This window comes from Trichechus manatus, unplaced genomic scaffold, assembly GCF_000243295.1.
Source record: "Trichechus manatus latirostris isolate Lorelei unplaced genomic scaffold, TriManLat1.0 scaffold00034, whole genome shotgun sequence".
Lineage (NCBI taxonomy): Eukaryota > Metazoa > Chordata > Mammalia > Sirenia > Trichechidae > Trichechus > Trichechus manatus.
Window position 1 is genome coordinate 21,045,205 of NW_004443970.1, and position 22,318 is coordinate 21,067,522.

The 22,318-nt window shown below is 43.0% G+C and overlaps 1 protein-coding gene across 1 annotated transcript in view; it reads left to right on the plus strand.

The window, feature by feature from the left end:
* Window positions 1–22,318, plus strand: part of PROM1 (prominin 1) — a 124,940-nt gene that overhangs the window by 86,743 nt on the left and 15,879 nt on the right. Inside the window, exons 12-18 of the mRNA XM_023730251.1 lie at window positions 3,799–3,922; window positions 6,828–6,931; window positions 11,425–11,509; window positions 14,257–14,403; window positions 14,625–14,696; window positions 15,896–15,988; window positions 19,358–19,411. Coding sequence (XP_023586019.1) covers window positions 3,799–3,922; window positions 6,828–6,931; window positions 11,425–11,509; window positions 14,257–14,403; window positions 14,625–14,696; window positions 15,896–15,988; window positions 19,358–19,411 — 679 coding nt within the window. The remainder of the gene's footprint in view (window positions 1–3,798; window positions 3,923–6,827; window positions 6,932–11,424; window positions 11,510–14,256; window positions 14,404–14,624; window positions 14,697–15,895; window positions 15,989–19,357; window positions 19,412–22,318) is intronic.

Here is a 22,318-nt window from a genome sequence, read left to right on the forward strand (position 1 = left end):
GTGGAGGGACAGTGTGGTGCTTCTGCCTAGAGCGCCATTTTGCTAGAACTCTCTTCCATGTTCATATTTTTGAAAGAACCTTTACTCTAGCAGGATGTGACATGGTTTATTGGGGGCATGAACCAGGTGTGACTCGAAATGGAGCCAGAAATATAAACTATAAAGCAGGTGTAAAGGCTCTGAGTGCTCCCCAGAGAGCAAGCTTTGTGGATTCTAGGCCAATTTTGTTTTTCGATGAGCTCATCTGAGAATCAGCAGTAGGGAGGGAGTGTGACGGGACTCAAGAGGAAAGGTAAAAATTTACAGCAGGATATGCTGCAAATCTTTACCCTACAGGGAATGGAGAATACCGCCTCCTGGAGGCAGGTGAGAAGATTGCCGAAGCTGGCCCCCATAGGATGTCCTACTTTTATCCAGACTTCAGCCACTTCATTATTTCATTATCTACCTATGTCACTAGTTCCATCTGGGAGAAGCTGGAGAGCAGGTGGCGTGCATTAATTTACCTTTTAAACATTGGGTCATTCCAACTCATAGGACAGAGTAGAATTACCCCATAGGGTTTCTAAGGCTATTAATCTTTATGGGAGCAGAATGCCACCTTTCTCCTGTATAGTGGCTGGTGGGTGAGAACCTCCAACCTTTCGGTTAGCAGCCGAGTGCTTAACCACTGCTCCACCGGGGCTCCTGTGGGTTATTATGAATTAATCAGACTTATTATGAGCTATGATTCTAAGTACTTTCCCTAGAATATTTAGGCTCCAGCATATTACAAGCTTTTATTAACATTAATGCAGACACAAGAGCCTTGAAAATACCCTTCAAGCTAATTGTCTGGCAGTCTGAGAGGATTGACAAAGAAGTCCACACATGTAAGAGTCTGTTTGCTCACATACCTAACCTTGAGAACTTTAAAACCTGCAAGTAAAAGTATTACCCTTTTGTTCAAATGTACACAGATGTGGGTAGAAAATTAGTTTAATGCTAGGAATTTTGCAATTCCAATACTTAGCTGTTTTGTTGATGTTTTAGTGGGGAATTTATATATTCCATTTTTTTAACTGATTGAAACAAACAAACAAAAAAGACCTCATTGCCATCGAGTTGATTCTGACTCATGGCAACCACATGCGTTACAGAGTAAAACTGCTCCATAGGGTTTTCTTGTCTGTAATTTTCATGGAGGCCGATTGCCAGTACTTTCTTCTGCGGTGACACTGGGTAGGTTTGATCCACCAACATTTAGGTTAGTCATCAAGTAAATTGCTCTGAAACTGTAAGGACACCCTTCCTAAAATTCTGCTCACCCTTTTTTAAGGAATGAAACAAAAATGTGATATTTGGCTTCACAGAAGAAAAAGGAAAAATAGGAATATCATGAACAAATTGATGGAGGCTAAAGATCACTTCAGTTTATATCTAATTCACCCGCTCCTCACTTATCGATGTGGTTCAGTTCCAAAGACCAGGTCATTATGTGAAAATCAGCGTTATGCAAAAATGGAGGATGACCACATCAGATCACAAAATATTATGTGGGACACATATGTCCCTCTGGACCTGAGATGTGGAAAACGTAGATGGGTGCTGTAGGTCCCACTGGTCACGAAAGGGTTACTGCCAGATGTCCATCGTTAATGAGCAAAATAGTTGGATAGTACATTTTTCACTATTGTCATAAATGCAAAATGTCAGATAATGAGCTAGTCGATAAGCGAGTAGGTGTGCTCACTTCTGCAGATTAAGGAATGTCTAACCCATCACCGTCGAGTCAGTTCCGACCCATAGCAACCCTAGAGAACAGAGTAGAACTGCCCCATAGAGTTTCCAGGGAGCAGCTGGTGAATTTGAACTGCCGACCTTTTTGGTTAACCACTGTGCCACCAGGGCTCCAAGGAATGTCTGTTGTTGTTGTTACTAGGTGCCGTCGAGTCGGTTCCAACTCATAGCAACCCTGTGTACAACAAAATGAAACAAAATGAAACACTGCCCAGTCCTGTGCTCATTTTGACTCATGCACCATCAGCAAATGAAGGTCCTGAAAGCTGGACTCCATCCACGTCATTGAGGTCAACTCTACTTTGAGGAGGCGGCTCTTCCCCAGTCATCTTTTGAGTGCCTTCTAACCTGGGGGCTTCACTATATCAGACAATGTTCCGTTGCTATTCATAAGGTTTTCGCTGGCTAATTCTTTTCAGAAGTAGACCGCCAAGTCCTTCTTCCTAGTCGTTCTTAGTCTGGAAGCTCCGTTGAAACCTGTCTGCCATGGGTGACGCTGCTGGTATTTGAATATCGTTGGCATACCTTCCAGCATCACAGCAACACGCAAGCCCCCACAGTATGACAAACTGACAGACACGTGGAGGAAAGGAATGTCTAGAGAGACAAAAAATCACATGGAAACCTATGGGTTGGAGGCAGTAAGACTTATTTCAGCAGTAGGAAAAAAGCAGGTAACTCTAAGATGTCAGATTTATTTCAGGTGGTCTGCAGACTTAGGGTTGATCTGATTTCTTCACAGTTGGACCTTACCGCTCAGCCATGACATGGTTTGGTGTGCTTGTCAGAATTGCCTATCTCTTGAGACCTCTGGTAAACAGCTGGAGAATTGCAAAGGGGGGAAATGATGCAAGTGTAGTCAGGCTAATCAGACTAATTAGAAGAATGCAATTTCTTCTTTAAAACTGTTTACTTGCTCGTAGAAACCAGAAGGAGTACACTTAGTTCTGCTGTAAATGAAACACCACCTGCTCTTTACAAGTGGTGGCACTGCCCAATCAAGTTCATGATGTCTTTAAAAACCAAACAAGGATCCTTATCTTCCTAAAGGATGCTAACGAATGATCTGTAAGGAAGGACAGCAGAGAGCCTTAGCTCCTTTCTGTTCTTGTGTCTTCTAGGGTCTAGGGAGCATCTGGGAGTCCCTGGGTGGTGCAAACAGTTAACACACTCGGTTGCTAACTGAAAGGTTGGTGATTTGAACACATCCAGAGGTGCCTCAGACTCTGCCATTCATAGCCCTCTCCACATCTCACAGCCATTCACAGCTGTCTCCACCATCTCTTCACCATTTACGGCTCTCTCCACCATCTCTCCACCATTCACAGCTCTCCACCATTCACGGCTCTCCACCATTCACGGCTCTGTCCACCATTCACGACTCTCTCCACCATCTTTCTGCCACTCACAGCTCTATCATCTCGCCACCATTCACAGCTCTCTCCACCATTTATGACTCTCTCCACCATTCACAACTCTTTCCACCATTCACAGCTCTCTCTACCATTCACAGCTCTCTCCACCATTCACAGCTCCCTCCACCATTCACGGCTCTCCACCGTCTCAGCCATTCACAGCTCCCTCTATCATCTCACCACCATTCACAGCTCTCTCCTCCATCTCTCCACCATTCATGGCTGTCTCCATCACTCACAGCTCTCTCCAGACTCTTAGTGTGCATTTCCTGCCTAAGAAACTTCCCACCCACTGTATCCTCTGCAGAAAGTCCTGGTTCACTCACCTGATCCTAGAGCTCATACTCTGAACTGCCGAGCGGGCTGCACATAGACCAAAGATTATCAGCTGTGTAAGGATTCAGTAAGTATGTGCCAAGGACTGAAAGATCACTGTGTTTAACACTTTCTATGTTCACACCTGGGTAGGGCTCGCCTGTTTCACCTGCAAAAAGCTGCAGATTCCAGGTCCATTTTATACATTTAATAGGTAGAAAAAGTAAGCACTCGTAGCTAAAATTGAATAATTCCTTGTCAAATTGATTTTCTTTTTCTTTTTCTCCAGTGGAGTTGGAGTAAGTTTCCTTGTTTGCTGGATCTTGATGATCATCGTGGCTCTTACTTTTTTCATTGGTGGAAATGTTCAAAAATTAGTCTGTGAACCTTATGAAAACAGGAAGTTATTCCAGGTAAATAGTTTTTTGTACCAATTATGAAAGGATTTAATTGGAAACTTTTTGATTGCCCACTATCTTGTGGGTTTCTTCAAGAGCAGAGCAAGAAGGGATGAGCAAGTTTTCTTTTTCTTTTTTTATTGTACTTTACATGGTTTACAGAGCAAATTGGTTTCTTATTAAATAATTAATACACGTATTGTTTTGTGACATTGGTTGCCAACCCCACAACATGTCAACACTCTCCCCTTCTCGACCTTGTGTTCCCCATTACCAGCTTTTCTGTCCCCTCCTGCCTTCTCGCCCTTGCCTCTGGGCTGGTATGCCCATTTAGTCCCATTTTGTTTCATGGGCCTGTGTAATCTTTGGCTGAAGGGTGACCCTCAGGAGTGACTTCAGAATTGAGTTAAAAGGGTGTCCGGGGGCCATACTTTCAGGGTTTCTCCAGTCTTTGTCAGATCAGTAAGTCTGGTCTTCTTTTGTGAGTTAGAATTTTGTTCGACATTTTTCTCCACCTCTGTCCAGGACCCTCTATTGTGATCCCTGTCAGAGCAGTTGGTGGGGGTAGCTGGGCGCCATCTAGTTGTGCTGGACTTAGTCTGGTGGAGGTTGTGGGTACTTGTGGTCCATTAGTCCTTTGGACTAATCTTTCCCTTGTGTCTTTGGTTTTCTTCATTCTCCCTTGCTCCAGACAGGGTGGGACCAGTGGAGTATCTTAGATGGCCACTCACAATCTTTTAAGACCCCAGACGCCACTCACCAAAGTAGCATGTAGAACATTTTCTTTATAAACTATGTTATGCCAATTGAGGTAGATGTCCTCCGAGATCATGGTCCCCACTGCCCTCACTCAGCCCAGTAATTTCGTCCCTCAGGGAGTTTGGATGTGTCTATGAATCTTCTATGACTTTGCCTTGGTCAAGTTGTGCTGACTTCCCCAGTGTTGTACACTGCCTTACGCTTCACCAGAGTTACCACTTATCTATTGTCTAGTTAGTGTTTTTCCCTCCCCTCCCTAGTAACTGTCAAAGACTGTTTCTTTCTGTATGTCACCCTTTTCATGAGTTTTTATAATAGTGGTCTCATGCAGTATTTGGGCTTCTGTGATTGACTTATTTCACTCAGCATAATGCCTTCCAGATTCATCTGTGTTGTGAGATGTTTTGCAGATTTATCATGATTCTTTATTGTTGCATGGTAATCCACTGTGTGTATGTAACGTAGTTTATTTATCCATTCATCTGTTGATGGGCATCTAGGTTGTTTCCGTCTTTTTGCTATTATGATGAATAATGCTGCAGTGAACATGGGTGTGCATATGTCTATTCGTGTGGTGACTCTTACTTCTCTAGGATATATTCCTAGGAGTGGGATTGCTGGATCATATGGTATATCTATTTCTAACTTTTTAAGGAAGCGCCATATCATTTGGGTAGTATTGATATCTTAACCATATTAAGCCTTCCAATCCATGAGCAGTTTATTTTTAACTCAACAAGTTAAGATCCTTTAATTTGTAAAAGGAAAAAAAAAAAAAGGTAGTATTCTTATCTTCTGGTTGTAAATGAAATCAGTACCAAGAGTTAAGGCCTGCTCATCAGCGTGGATTGTAATGTTTTGGGAGAGTAAAATTCTCCTAAGCGGTAGTTCCTAAATGTGACTGAGAAATCAGAAGATAGATTCCCAGGTCCCTCCCACACACCCCAGGGGGTTTCTGACATTTTAAAAGAATTTCCTGGGTGAGGAAGATGCCCACACAGATGGTTTGGAGGTCTCAAGGTGAAAAGGAAAGAGGCTGGTAAAGCACATGCCCCATGGCAGAGGGTCGTCCTGATGGGGCAGTCAGGAATTCGATTCAGTCTTCCCTTTGAAAACCACTACTACTGACTCTAGAGGACCAACTGGCATTAAGGAGGATGTTTTGGTCTATGTGTCTGTCTTCTGACTTTGGCTTTCCAGTGGTTTCCTCCAGATCCTGATTTTTAAATATATTTTTATTTTCCTTTTTTATTGTATCTGCCTTTCCACTTCAAATCTATTATGAAATCTTGTGAATGACTGTGGAAGTAACCAGTTGTTGTGATATTTTAGGTATTCACTTGGTTGAAGGCTGTTAAATTGAGGGGTCAATTTGTCAGATTTTCTCCATTTGGCTTTTTGATAAAATATAATAACGTATTAATGTGTTAAAAATAATAATGTAACATATATGTAAATGTTACATAATTGTTGCATAAAGCCAGGTGTCCTTCCATAGGGTGTTGAAAAAGCACTGCTGAAAAAGGAGGATATTTTGAAACTGTCTGCACTCCTCATGCACACGCACAGTTATGTAGTAATTTTGCCCATCTTAAATATATACAGTGAAACCTGTGAAAGCCGTATGCTGTATAAGGCAGAAACCTGTCAGAGAAGGAAAACTCAAATATTTTCCACTAATTACAAAGTGATAGAAAAGTGGTAAACTGCATCCTGTCAAAGGCAGAAAACTTGCAAGACCCAGGAAAACAAGGCAGTCCCTTTGAGTTCCAGCTCTCACAGGTTTCAGTGTACAGCCTTCAGTTAGAGAGAGCTGTGAGTTTTCATTGATTTTGTTCAGGGAGAGGTGGCAAACTGGGTCAACTGCCTTGTGGCCTTCTATTACTGATTCTCAATCAGATTGTCCAGTTTGCTCACATTTCTAATGTGTTTGTTTTACTAAAATAAAAGGTTCTCAAAATGCCCTGTAATTCCTGTTGATACTTGGTCGATTGATTTATTCCAATCACACTAGCATTTTCTAGTTTTAAGTTGAAAAGCAGCCAGAAAAAACTATGATGTGCAAAAATCTCAAAAACAGATTTAACAGAATATTTTATTATGTACGTATGTTCGTGTAAAACTGTGTTTTCAAAGAAAAATGCTTTTTAATTTCTTCTAGATTTTGGACACACCATACTTACTAAATGAGAAATGGGAATACTATGTTTCTGGCTGGATGTTTCAGAAACCATATATCAATCTCACTTTTGAAAAAGTTTACAGGTATGAAAAATTACATAAAATTTGCTGCTTAAAATGGTCTTTTTCCAGAATAAGAATTCTGCTTTCGAAAGCAATTTTTAACCTAGGTGATAAGATTTTCTAGTTTCAGGATTAGGCCGTCCTGTAGTCTTAGCAAAGAGGCAATGGAAATGAAAACAAAACGATAATCCTTGTCCTGAAAGCCTTCCGGGTCTTGGGACGGTGATGTCTCAGGTCCTCACTGGCACTCACTGCTTAAGGTGGTTAAGGTGGAGTAGCAGGACCCTGTGGAGAACCTTGTTCAAGACTCAACTAAAAAACAAAACCAAAACAGTTGCCTTCAAGTCGATTCTGACTCCTGGTGACCCTGTGTGTTGCAGAGTAGAACTGTGCTCCACAGGGTCTTCATGGCTGTGACCTTTTGGAAGCAGATCACCAGGCTTTACTTCCAAGATGCCTCTGGAGAGGTTTGAACCAACAACTTTTCAGTCAGCAGTCAAGCGCTTAACTGTGTGCACTAGCCAGGAACTTTTAAGACTCACTTGTTGTTGTTAGGTGCCATCAAGTTGGTTCCAACTCAAAGTGACCTCGTGTACAACAGAACAAAACACTGCCTGGTCCTGCACCACCCTCTCAATTATTGCTATGTTTGAGCCCATTCTTGCAGCCACTGTGTAAATCCATCTCGTTGAGGGTCTTCCTCTTTTTCGATGACCCTCTGCTTTACTAAGCATGATGTTCTTCTGCAGGAACTGATCCCTCCTGATAATATGTCTAAAGTACGTGAGATAAAGTCTTGCCGTACTCGTTTCAAGGAGCATTCTGGTTGTACTTCTTCCAGGACAGGTTTGTTTCTTCTTCTGGCCAAACTAAACCAAACTGACTCATAGGGATCCTATAGGACAGGGTAGAACTGTCTCATAGGGTTTCCAAGAGCAGGTAGTACAATCAAACCACTGACCTCTTGATTAGCAGCCGCAGCTCTTAACCACTGTGCCACCAGGGCTTCCCAAGGTATATTCAGTATTCTTCGCCAGCACCATAATTCAAAGGCATCAATTCTTTTTAGGTCTTCCTTTATTCATTGTCCAGCTTAAGCATGCATATGAGGTGATTGAAAATATTGCAGGTTGGGTCGGGTGAACCTTAGTCTTCTAAGTGACATTTTTGCTTTTTAACACTTCAAGGAGGTCTCTTGCAGCAGATTTGCCCAGTGCAATACATTGTTTCTTGACTGCTGCTTCCGCGGGTGTTGATTGTGGATCCACGTAAAATTAAATCCTTGACAACTTCAGTCTTTTCTCCATTTACCATGATATTGCTTATTGGTCCAGTTGTGAGGATTTTTGTTTCTTTATGTTGAGGTGTAATCCATACTGAAGGCTATGGTCTTTGATCTTCATCAGTAAGTGCTTCAAATCCTCTTCGTTTTCAGCAAGCAAGGTTTGTCATCTATATATAGCAGGTTGTTAATGAGTCTTCCTCCAATCCTGACGCCACATTCTTCTTCGTACACTCCAGCTTCTTGGATTATGTGCTCAGCATACAGATTGAATAAGTATGGTGAAAGGATACAACCCTGACGCACACCTTTTCTGACTTTAAACCAGTCAGTATCCCCTTGTCCTGTTTGAATGACTGCCTCTTGGTCTATGTACAGGTTCCTCTTGAGCACAAATAATGTTCTGGAATTCCCATTCTTTGCAATGTTATCCATAACTTGTTATGACCTACACAGCCTGGTACTTTTGCATAGTCAATAAAACATAGGTAAATGTCCTTCTGGTATTCTCTGCTTTCAGCCAGGATCCATCTGACAACAGCAATGATACCTATCCTTTGTTCCATGTCCTCTTCTGAATCCGGCTTGAATTTCTGGCAGTTCCTTTGTACTGTTGCAACTATTTTAGAATTATCTTTGGCAAAATTTTACTTGTATGCGATACATTGTTCAATAATTTCTGCATTCTGTTGGATCTCCTTTCTTTGGAATGAGTACAAATATGGATCTCTTCCAGTCAGTTGACCAGGTAGCTGTCTTCCAACTTTCTTGGTATAGACGAGTGAGCACCTCCAGCATTGCATCTGTTTGTTGAAACATCTCAATTGGTATTCCGTCAAGTCCTGGAGCCTTGTTTTTTGCCAATGCCTTCAGTGCAGCTTGGTCGTCTTCTTTCAGTACCATTGGTCCTTGATCATATACTACCTCCACAGGTGGTTGAAAGTCAACCATTTCTTTTTGGTACAGTAACTCTGTGTATTTTTCCATCTTCTTTTGATGCTTCCTATGTCGTTCAATATTTTGTCCATAGAATCCTTCAGTGTTGCAACTTGAAGATTGAATTTCTTCTTCAGTTCTTTCAGCTTGAGAAATGCCAAGCATGTTCTTCCCTTTTGGTTTTCTAACTCCAGGTTTTTACATGTTTCATTTTAATACTTTACTTTGTCTTCCTGAGCTGCACTTTGAAATCTTCTTTTCAGCTCTTTTATTTCATCATTTCTTCCATTCGCTTTAGCTAGTCTATTTTCAAGAGCAAGTTTCAAAGTCTTCCGACATCTATTTTGGTCTTTTCTTTCTTTCCTGTCTTTTTAATAACCCTTACTTTCTGCATGTATGATGTCCTTGATGTCATCCCACAACTCTTTTGGTCTTCAGTCTTTAACGTTCAGTGCATCAAATCGATTCTTGAGATGTTCTCTAAATTCAGGTGGGATATACTCAAGGTCGTACTTTGGCTCTGTGGACTTGTTTTAATTTCCTTGAAAATGAATATGAACAATTGAGGATCTGTTCTGCAGTCAGCCCCTGGCCTTGTTCTGACTGGTGATATTGAGCTTCTCCATCGTCTCTTTCCACAGATGTAGTCGATTTGATTTCTGTGTATTCCTTCCGGTGAGGTCCACGTGTATAGTTGCTGTTTATGTTGTTGAAAGAAGGTATTTGCAATGAAGAAGTCGTTGGTCTTGCAAAATTCTGTCATGCAATCTCTGGCATTGTTTCTGCCACCAAGGCCATATTTTCCACCTACCAGTCCTTCTTCTTTGTTTCCAACCTTTTCATTCTAATCACCCGTAATTATCAACCCATCTTGATTGTATGTTTGATCAATTTCAGACTGCAGAATTTGATAAAAATCTTTAATTTCTTCATCTTTGGCATTAATGGTTGGTGTGTAAATTTGGATATAGTTGTATTAAGTGGTCTTCCTTGTAAGTGTGTGGATTTAAGCTATCACTGACAGCACTGTACTTCAGGATATATCTTGAAATGTTCTTTTTGACGATGAATGCGACACCATCACTCTTTAATTAGCCATTCCGGTCGTAATAGACCATATGAATGTCTGATTCAGAATGGCCAGTGCCAGTCCATTTCAGCTCACTAATGCCTAGGATATTGATCTTTATATGTTCCATTTTGTTTTTGACTACTTCCAATTTTCCTGGATTCGTACTTCTTACATTCCACGTTCTGATTATTAATGGATGTTTGCAGCTGTTTCTTCTTATTTTTAGTCGTGCCACATCTGCAAACGAAGATCCTGATGGCTTTACTCCATCCACATCATTAAGGTCGACTCTACTTTGAGGAAGCAGCTCTTCCTCAGTTGTATTTTGAGTGCCTTCCAACCTGAGGGGCTCATCTTCCAGCACTGTATCAAACAATGTTCTGCTGCTATTCATAAGGTTTTCACTGGCCAATTTTTTTAGAAGTAGACCGCCAGGTCCTTTGTCTTAGTCTGTCTTAGTCTGGAAGATCTGCTGAAACCTGTCTACCATGGGTGACCCTACTGGTATTTGAAATAACTAATGGCATAGCTTCCAGCATCACAGCAACATGCAAGCTACCATAGTATGACAAATTGATGAAAACTACCCCAAGTAAAAGGTTGTTGTGCTTTTTTGTTTGTCATTGAGTTGATTGGAGCACAGAGAAGTGGGGCTATTTTACCCAGATCACTGAGGTGACTGAGTTAGGTCTATAGCCAAAGTGTACTGACCATTTGGATATCAGTGGTCTCCTCCTCCTTCCCATCCCCAGCCATTGGCACATACGTCTATCCATATAGTAAGTCAGGCTCAACCTTGAAAGTATGGAGAGGAAAAGGTCTTGGCAGGGGCTTGATCGGATCTCTTAATAAATCCCATTATGTGCTTTGCAGCTCACCTCTTTCTAATAAGTGATGTTTTGTTTTAAGAATTTATTTTTTCTCAGTTTGGAGACGTGGTTGTTCCTAACAGCACTGGAAACAAAAGAGACAGCTAGAGGGACATATTTACCAATCTCATTGTATCTGTTCTAAAAATGGGATTGTTAGCTAAGCCAGGAAGAAGCTGGGAGTGATGGGAGTTGCTGGAGGTTTGACTGGCTACCGCACTGACACCTAGAAACCACTCCTGTGTTCACAGAATAAGCACAGGAAACCAGTTAACCTTTGTCTTCATCCTTAGCAATGAGCAGAGGTAACCACAACTGCCGTTTTGGATCATGATTGCTCTGTTTGTTCTCACAGTGATTGCAAAGAAAACAAAGGCATTTATACCTCACTGCAGCTTGAGAACCTCTTCAATGTCAGTGCACATCTCAACATTCAAGAGGTAAGTAATTAGAACCAGTCTTGGGATTGATATATTTCTCTACTAAATCCAACCAATTATCTTTCTTCTTCTTCATTTTTTTTCTTAACTGAGGTAAACACATAACACAAAAGTAAACACACTAAAGTGTACACTTTAGTAGCATTTGGTACATTCACAATGTTGTACAACAATCACTTCTATCTAGTTCCAAAACATTTTTATCACCCCCAACCGCTTTTCTTGCAGCTTGAGTTTTTCTCACAGATATGCAAGATTTTTTAAAAGGACCTCACTGTGGACACTTCAGAGGCCCTAGGGGGTTCAAGTGGTTAACACACTTGGCTGCTCAAATCCACCCAGGTTCGAATCCATCCAGAAGTGTTTGGGAAGAAAGGCCTGGTGGTCTACTTACAAAAAACCATCCATTGAAAACCCTATGGAGCACAGTTCTACTCTGACACACATGGAGTCACCATGAGTTGGAATGGACTCGACGGCAACTGGTTTTGGTTGCTGGCAAGTTCACAGGGAAAATTTTTATGTCACTGAGTATAGATGTTCTTATAGGAATAAGTCTATCTCGGTTCCCAAGGAGATTGCTGTGGGAGTCCATCTTAGGAGAGGTATTAAACCATAGCGAATCCTGCTTTATCCACAGTGCCGTACTTACCTGAACCTGAGCTCTGACTTGGCTGTTGGGCAAGTCAGTCATCAAACCCTGTTCATCTTGACCTTAGTGTAAGTGTCTCTCTTACCTTTGTTCCTTTCACGTGCTTCTGCAGTTCCAGTCACAGGGAACTCCCCCTTCTGTCTCCCATCTATCCAAATGAATCCTGTGGTTTTGACTCAAGGGCTAGAGAACACCTAAATGTTCTCCGAGACCAACCACCCTTTCCTGCCAGGTCCATGAAGAGAGAATTATGCACTGTGAACTGTGGTCCACCCCATCAACATTCCTTATGAGTCGTGGCTCTGGCCCCAGGACTGAAGGGTGGGCTGTGGTGAGCTTGGCTGGCCCTTAGCAAGAGGCAGCCTGGGATCGTGGATCAAAGTGGATGGAGGGGAATGATGACCTTTTCTCCTCATTCACCCAGGCTCACACCTGAATCTTAGTCTTAAGACTCCAAGGACAGGCCATTGCCGTCTCAGAGCACATCAGCAGAAAGTAGCAACAAGAGCTACAGCATTTAAGTTTCCCAGGCCTCGGGTGCTGCTGGCCCATACTGGAGGGCCTCTTCTTTAGAAAGATTCTAAAGAGCCCTCTTTCTTTGAGACTCCCAGAATGGGAACGGAGACCAAGGGAGAAGGTTACTTCCCCAACCTCACAGCAGCCCACTGAGGCTGCATGGCACGCTTCCAGGGTACCGTGAGGCCAAGATGGCTTGGCGGTTTTCTAATGTGGAGAAGTTTATTTGAAAGTTTTAGGTGAAATTTGTGTTTATTATCTTCTTAAAATAAAATAGAATTTTTTACCTAAACCCTAAATAGCTGCCCCTGTCACTCACTCCATCAGGCCACGTGTCATTTTCTCTCTTCTGTGATGTGTAGAGGCTGGGAAGGGCCACCCTGGGAAAGAGTAGTCACTCCATGCTGACTGGCTCTTACAACAGCCCTGAGTCAACAACCATGTTTCCATGGTCTCTGGCCCAAATTACTACCATACTTTTATGCAAATAACGCAGCATCTTCTACGTCTGTTTGCCAACTGGTATTTTCATAAACATACTATGCTTTTTTTTTTTTTTTTTACAGCAACATGTGAAAAACTTTGGCATAGCAGCATTTACAAAAATACCTTGCGGGGGGAGGGCACAGTTGGCAAACAAATGTAGAAGATGCACGGTATTTGCATAAAAATATGGTAAACACCATTCCCCAAATGATATCTCCTTGTCTTCTTGGCACTCAAGTCTGGTGAGGACCAGTCCCTTCTGGAATGTTAGCCTGCCCTGCCCCTTTCAACATCTCTTTGTCAAGGCACAGCTCAGAAGCCACTTCTGTAATGCCCTCTCCAGCCCACTTTTTTTATTCCTGGTATCCTCTGGTGGCACAATGGTTAAGAGCTTGGCTGCTAACCAAAAGGTCAGCAGTTCGAATCTACCAGTCACTCCTTGAAAACCCTGTGGGGCAGTTCTACCCTGTCCTATAGGGTTGCTATGAGTTGGAATCCACTTGATGGCATAGGGTTGCTATGAGTCGGAATCCACTTGATGGCAACAGGTTTGGTTTCTGGTTTGATCTCCCCTGGCATCCTGATGCCGTTCATATACCTCTATTATGACACAGCCTCTTCCCTTTGAGGTCTTTGAGGGTGCAGTGAAATATTTATTTTGCTTTGCATCCTACCTCCTTGCATAGTAGTTGGAGTGAGGCATAAAGAAGGAGGCAGGGAAGGAGTGGAAGGAAGAGAAGAGTACCAGAAAGAAATGCCATTCAGGTGCATTCATATTATTTTTTGGCCCTGTGTTCCTGCATGGCACAGATTGTTAAGCGCTTAACTACTAACTTAAAGGTTGGTGGTTCGAACCCACTCAAGAGCACCATGGAAGAAAGTCCTAGTGATCTGCTTTAGTAAACATTACAGCCAAGAAAACCCTATGGAGCAGTTCTACTCTGTCACATGGGGTTGCTATGAGTCAGAATCGGCTCCACAGCAACAGGTGTGGTTTGGTTTTGGTGTATTTTTATAGCTCCTTAAAGCATTAGTTATGTGAAATTGTTGGCGAATAATGAATTTACTTGTAACTTTTCTTTTTATCATGCAGTACACCCAAGACATAACCAATGAATTTGAACATCTGAACATAAACCTTGACAATATAGTTCTGCTGGATGACGCAGGAAAACAAAGCCTTGAGGATTTCAGTACTCTGGGAGTAGAGAAGATAGACTATACAGCTTACTTGATGGAGGTATGACTGAGGTGTTCACATTTGAACTTTTGGGGTCAATGAGAGCATCAGATGTGTGTTTTTTTATATGTAGAAATAAGAATGCAGATGTTGTTACCTATGTAAGATTTTCCAGCATTACATTATGGTTATGGACCTATGTTCAATCTACTGTTTATTAGATGTTAAGGTTTAAAAAAAATCCATCTCTGTGACACAAGTTTTTCCCACTTCTTTTTTAGATCGGTAAAAACCTCACAAAAGTGAATCTTGTATCATTTGCTGATAATCTACTTGTAACAGCAAGCCGTTTGGTGAGTTCAAATATCTGCTGCCATCGGGTTGATTCCAGCTCATAGAGACCTTATAGGACAGAGTAGAACTGCCCCACGGGGTTTCCAAGACTGTAATCTTTACGGAAGCAGACTGCCCCGTCTTTCTCCCACAGAGCAGCTAGTGGGTTCGAACCGCCAACCTTTCAGTTAGCTGAGCGCTTAACCACTGTGCCACCAAATAGTTCAATGAAAGGTTGTAATAGTTGTGGCTGTCAAATGTCAATACCGTTCTTAGAGAAGCTACCGAAGAGGTTCCTTCTACCGTGAGTCATTCCTTGTTAAAACCGCCTCTCGTCAGCGGCTGTGGCAGTGTGGCCCACACCGCTGTGAGCAGTGACCGTTTCCAAGGCTGTTTTAGAGTGTACACACCTGTACCCGCAATACTGCTACGCTCAGTGCTGGGGCCCTGGCACCTGATCACCAGGCCAGCTTTCATCACCATCAACCCCTCCACGCCCTCCTCCCAACACACACACGCATGTACGTACATCATTTTCCTTGCAGTGTAGGTGAATGGTAACTAAGGGCCTGAAAGGAGGAAGATTTCATTTGGTGCTTTAATCTCCAATAGCAAGTGGATAAGGGGTAACAGAGACACCATCCAAGCCCCGTAAGCTCCCCCTTTATCAACTCCTGTGCTGGTTGGTGACTGAATGATCCCTTTACAGCAGCAGCAAAGCATGGTGACAAGGAGCCTGGGCTCTGAGTGGGACCCAGATTTAAATTCCAACTCAGAATCTTCCTAACTGTGAGAACTTGGGCAAGATTCTTCACCTCTCTGTGCCTGAGTTCCCTCATCTGTAAAATGGGTATAATAGTAGTATCTGCCTTATAGGATTGTTGTACATTAACATTTGTAAAGCTTCTAAGCAGGACCTGGCATAGACCAGATACTGTTTAAGTATGAGTTAAATAAATAAAAATTTCTCAATTGAGCCTTGGTTTTCTCATCTGTAAAAGGGGGAAGTTGAATGAGAAAGAGCCTGGGAGCGTGGTTCTATGATTTGAATCAGGATCTCTTGGTCCTGCCCCATCAGGCTGGCTCCAGCCCCCAAGGCCGTCATGTACAAGGAAGGCCACATGCTATGACGTGACCAACTGGAGCTCGCGTAGTTAGCAAGAGCATCTAGAGTTGGGAAAGCTGGTGTTGATCTTTGTTTATTTTCTTCTCTTTGTAGCCCCCAGGAGCTTTGAAAACGTCCCTGGACGGTCATGCCCAGAGTATTAAAAGAATTCACCAACGTGAAGTTATTCCTTTGGAACGATCAATGGTAACAATAAGCAGCCTCTGGTATTTCGCTTTGCCATTGCACAAAATCCATTTCCGAGAATTGGCTTTCATTTAGCCCAGTGACGTCTTTTCCTTGCATGTGGGTCAAAGCACATGGCCTCAGCCTAAGAAATGGAGCTGTTTTAAAAATAAATTTCAGCAGCCAGGTGTTAAAGTAGTAAAATATTAAGGGGACAAAACACAAATGTCACCACCCCTTTTCTGTTTATTTCCTTTCCTTTTTCCATTTGAGTGTGAACATTTATGATTAAATCTGCAGTAGCCTCATCCATCTTGCTCTAATTTCCATTGCTGTTAAAAGGCCCTCCTAAGCCGTGTATTTAGCCAAAGTTCTGATGCTGTTCTTCTGAACTCACTCATACTTATTCTCAAATTCTTTTTCTCCAAACGCTGTCAAGAAATACGTGAAAGCTAGGGTAAGTGCCCTTCTTTATGTTTCACTTCGATTCCACTTGCTGTTTTGATGGCCGCCTTAGGGTTCTCTGGAGAAACAGAATCAGTGAGGTACATATGCACACACATACACACGCACATTATTGCTGTTGTTGTTAGTCGCTATTGAGTCAATCCTGACTTATGGTCACCTCATGTGTGCAGAATAGAACTGTGCTCCATAGGGTTTGCAAGGCTGTGGCCTTTAGGAAGCGGATCACCAGGCCTATCTTACAAGGCACCTCTGGGTGGGTTTGAAGTCAACCTTTCAGCTAGTAGTCGAGCACTTAACTGTTTGTGCCACTCAGGGACATATATCTCTACATCAATAGATCTGTCTGTCTGTCTGTCTATCTGTCTACCTATGCAGACATATATATGGAGCCTGGTGGCGTAGTAGTTAAGAGCTCAACTGCTAACCAAAAGGTCAGCAGTTCCAATCCACCAGCCACTCCTCAGAAACCCTGTGGGGCAGTTCTGCTCTGTCCCATAGGGTTGCTATGAGTCAGAATCGACTTGACAGCAACAGGTTTGGTTTTCTTGGTATATATATCACTATAGATAGATTTATTTTAAGAAATTGACTCATGCGATTGTAGGAGGCTAGTAAGTCCAAAATCTGTAGGTCAAGTGACAGGCTGGAGATTCCTGCAGGCTTGTGTCCCTAAATCCCTAGGTCAGGTGATGGCAAGAGTGAAGAGTAAGAGCGTTCTGGAAAGATGTCTGTGTATAGTCTGGAGACAGAATACATCCTAGGAAAAGCTTCCTTTTTGCTCTTAAGGCCTTCAGCTGGTTAATCGAGACCGACTCACATTGTGGAAGGTAATCAGAGGCCAGCTGATTTAATCACATGTAAATACTTCACGACAGCACCTAGACTAGTGTTTGACAAAACACCAGGGCACCATAGCTTAGCCAAGTTGACACATGAAGTTTACCATCACAGGGCCACAGCTTTGCTTCTCACTTCTCCCATCCTATTTTCTGACTTTCTTTTTCCTCCTCTTCTCACTGCCTTCTTGCTTCTTTCTTTAATGAAATAATAAAGGCAGTTTGTAGCAGGAGAAGGTGAGCTTTGCGGTCAGACAGACCTGGTTTCAAATCCTGCTTCTGCCTTTCCAAGTGTTGTAGCTTCTCAGCTCTTCACCTGCCTTAGTCATCTAGTGCTGCTCTAACAGAAATACCACAAGTGGATGGATTTAGCAAAGAGAAGTGTATTCTCTCGCAATCCAATAGGCTGCAAGTCCAAATTCAGGGCATCAGCTCCAGGGGAACGCTTTCTTCGTTGGCTCTGGAGGAAGGTCCATGTCATCAGTCTTCCTTTGGTCTGGGAGCTTCTCTGTGCAGGAACCTCAGGTCCAAAGGATGCGCTCTGCTCCCGGCACTGCTTTCTTGGTAGTATAAGGTTCCCATGTGTCTCTTCTCGCTTCTCTCTTTTATATCTCAAAAGAGATTGGATTAAGACACTGTCTAATCTTGTAAACCTCATCAGCATAACCTCATCACAGTGATAGAATTTACAACACATAAGGAGATCACATACAACTTCATCATAGTGATAGAGTTTACAACACATAAGAAAATCACATCAGATTACACAATCGTACAATACTGGGAATCATGACCTAAGCAAGCTGCTACACACATTTTTGGGGGGATACAATGCAATCCATGACATCAGCTAAAAATGATGGAACAATGCTTTGCTATTACCTGTTTCATTGAGATGAAGCATCATAGGGACTCAGTAAATAGGAAAAAATGTTATTACGTTCACATGCAGCTAGTGTTTGCTGTTGTCAAGGGGAGGACTGTGCAGAAAGTGGGTTACTAAGTCAGCTTGCTCAGGTTGGGAGAAGCATACAAATCTACTGCTTTAGAACCTTCTGGAACTAGTTTTACTATCTTTTTTTTTTTTGTCTCCTGACTTTCTAATTGATTACTCACAAAAAATTCCCGCTGTTGAATTTTCTTAATTTTTATGCTGTGCTTAAAAATCCCACAGTCCCATACTATATTTGTTTGTTCCTAACACAAATTTGATCACATTTTAAGACTGTTTCGCATTTCTAAATGCTTCCCTTCAAGTGCACAGGATGCTTTGGCCTTTTCAGAGACAGGGAAAACTGTCTATGCATAGACAAATTGTCTTCTGTATGTGACCAGAAGCTGAACCAGGGGTTGGCAAACTACGGCCCTGCAAACTGCAGCCTGCAGGCCACATCTGGCCTGCTGCCTGTTTTTGTAAATAAAGTTTTATTGGCTCATAGCTCCATTTGTTTACATGTAGTCTGTGGCTGCATTTGGCTACAGGGCACAGTTGAGTAGTTGGGATGGGGTATGGCCTGTAAAGTCTGAAATATTTACAATCTGGCCCTTTACAGGTAAAGTTTGCCAATGTCTGATCTAAGCCATGCAAAAAAAACACTCTTCTTAGGTAGGCTTTATTTTAGATAATACCTTGCACTTTTATCAAATCTAACTCCAAGGGATTTTTTTGGACACCTTGTGTGTGCTATAAAACCAAAAAACCAAACCCATTGCTGTCAAATCGATTCTGAATCATAGCAACCCTATAGGAGAAAGTAGAACTGCCCTGTAGAGTTTCCAAGGAACACCTGGTGGATTCGAACTGCTGACCTTTTGGTTAGCAGCCGCAACACTTAACCACTACGCCACCAGGGTTTCCTGCATATGCTATACTAACCTTTAAAGCTTTAGAATAAATATGTTGACTGTCTTCTTCAGAGACATATAAGGCACACATTGTTACCTGTGTCCATTCTTTTTCTAGAATAAAATCATTAAGTGTAAAGTTGGATTTGATGACTGACTTGGGGGAGGGGAGAACACAAGGCAAGTGATCTTGCTGCTTCATGTAATGATTTGGAAAACATTACCTTTGTTTGTTCACCAGAGTACGTTAAATCAAAGCCTCAAGGTCCTTCAGCGCATCAGCAATGGATTAACGGTGAGGGCTTCTTTTGTTTTTCTATCATGGGGTTTTGTTTTTCTATCATGGGGTTTTGTTATACAGTACCACTCAAAGCATTTCCGAGGTGTTGGTTTTTGTCAGAACTTGACATAAAGAACACTCAGTTACCCATCCATTTCAAATATCAAACTGAATTTTTTACTATCTCCTGTCTTCTTTTCTGTAAATGAAGACCTCACTTTAGCATGGTGTTAGATACATGTTGTGGTCCAGTCAATTCTGACTCACAGCGACACGATACGACAGAGTAGAACCGCCCCATAGGGCTTCGGAGACTGTAATCTGCTGCAAAAGACCTCTTTAAAGTGTTAAAAAGCAAAGATGTCACCTTGGGAACTAAGATGCGCCTGACCCAAGCCATAATATTTTCAATCACTTCATATGCATGCAAAAGCTGGACAATGAAAAAGGAAGACAGAAGAAGAATTGACGCCTTTGAATTATGGTATTGGAAAGAATACTGCCAGAAAAATGAACAAGTCTGTTTTGGAAGAAGTACAACCAGAATGCTCATTAGAAGCAAGGATGGCGAGACATTGTCTCTTGTACTTTGGACATGTTATCAGGAGGGACCAGTCCCTGGAGAAGAACATCATGCTTGGTAGAGTCAGTGAAAAAGAGAAAGACCCTCAACAAGATGGATTGACACAGTGGCTGCAATAATGGGCTCAAACATAGCAAGGATTGTGTGGATGGTGCTGGATTGGGCAGTGTTTTAGGTTCTTTTGTACATAGGGTCACTATGAGTTGGAACTGACTCAATGGCACCTAACAATAGTCTTTACAGAAGCAGATTGCCATATCTTTCTCCTGCAGAGCAGCTGGTGGGTTCAAACAGCTGACCTTTTTGTTAGCAGCCAAGTGCTTAACCGTCACTCCACCAGGGCTCCTTATTTGATACATAGATGAAATCTGTGTTTTGATGTCTGGGCTATAAGCTTGGACGGCATATTAGTCAACTTTTGCTGCCGTGATGCTGCTTAGCAGACAATCTCAGTATCTCAGTGACTTAGAGCAACAAACATCGTCATCACTGCTGGGTGGTCGCAGGCTTCTCCACATGTCTTCCCATTCATAGACCCAGGCTGAAGGAATAGCACCTTTCTGGGTCACCCCATGTCCTCAGAGTGGAGGTCTGGGGTTCAAAGGGTGAATTGAAATGCAGGTGGCCCTTCAGAGAACTGGCACACTGCCATTTCCACTCGTATTCCATCAGCCAAAGCAAGCCCCATGGCCAAGCCCATCTTAGCGGACTGGGGAAGTGTACGCCACCCCCTGGAAGCCAGGCCGGGGAGAGTGTTCATAATAATTTACAACTGATACAACCTACCACAGGAGACCCCTCCAGTGCCAACAGCATCCTCTCAATAGAAACTGAGCCCCAAGGCCATGTTGTACTCGTTTATACCCACAACACCAGTAGGCAACTCAGAAAATATCTCTTTATTGAATGAAACAGGTTATCCACAAGAGGTTTCAGGTGTCAATCTTACAATTAAACAAAAAAGCCATTGAGTCAGTTCCGACTCATGGTGGCCCCATGAATGTCAGAATAGAGCTATGCTCCGTAGAGGTTTCAATGGCTGATTTTTCAGAAGTAGATCACCAGGACTTTCTTCCAAGGTGCCTCTGGGTGGACCTGAACCTCCAACGTTTCAGTTAGCAGCCGAGCTCTTAACCATTTGAGCCACCCTGAGGCTCCCCAGCCCCACGATAGAAAGCTAACTGTTCTGCTCCCTGCCCTTCTCACTGAGAACAAGCACCCCGACTCAGTTCCTCTGAAGACTCATGCCTACTCTGCTCTGGGACCTGTTTCACGGTTGCCATTTTCACAAGTGTGTGCCGATGCAAAGGCTGGTGGCCAAGTGCAGATCCTACACACCTCGACGCTCACGGCTTTAGTGTGCAGTTATGCATTGCCCTTCCCAAGGGGACTGGCCAAGGGGGAGGTAGGGGCAGAAATCAACCTTCAGTCCACTAGCCAAGCTGTGTGCCCTGAGGCCTCTGGACCGAAAACAAAACAAAACAAAACAAAACAACTTGTTGTCAAATCAACTCTGATACCGTGAACCCATGAGTGTCAGAGTAGAACTGTGTTCCACAGGGCTTTCAATGGCTGAATTTTTGGAAGCAGATAACCAGCCTTTTCTTCCAAGGTGCCTCAGGGTGGGTTTGAAATGCCAGCCTTTTTGATTAGCAGCCGAGCTCATTAACCATTTTCACCATCCAGGGACTCCCTCCAGACAGAAGGGGCACCTTTTTCTAACTGGCCCAAAGCTGCCGTGTAGTTTGGCAGTGGCCTTGTCCTTGTTTATGTGATGGTGCAAAGAGTGTGGGCTTAGGAATAAAACAAACCTAGGTGCAAACTCACTTCTAGCTCTCAAGCTTCCCTGTGTGGCGACCGTGAGCACAGCTCAGCTACTTCATCTGTGTTGTTACTTGCCATCAAGTCTGCAACCCCATGTGTGCAGAGTAGAACTGCTCCATAGAGTTTTCAAGGCTGTGACCTTTTGGAAGCAGATCACCAGGCCTGTCTCCTGAGGCGTCTCTGGGTGGGTTCGAACTGCCAACCTTTTGGCTAGTAGTTGAGCACTTAACCATTTGCGCCGCCCAGGGACTCCCCTCATCTGTGAAGGGGGCCTAGTGATGCCTTCCTTGCAATCTTGTGAGTATTCACCCAGTGATTTGTCAAAGGACCCCACCCAATGTCTGGCACAAAATAAGGGCTCTATCGGCCCTCGTCTCCTCCCCTCTGCCTTCATCTCCCTCCCCTCTGCCCTCATCTCCCTCCCCTCTGCCCTCATCTCCCTCCCCTCTGCCCTCATCTCTTCCCCTCTACCCTCATCTCTTCCCCTCTGCCCTCATCTCCCTCCCCTCTGCCCT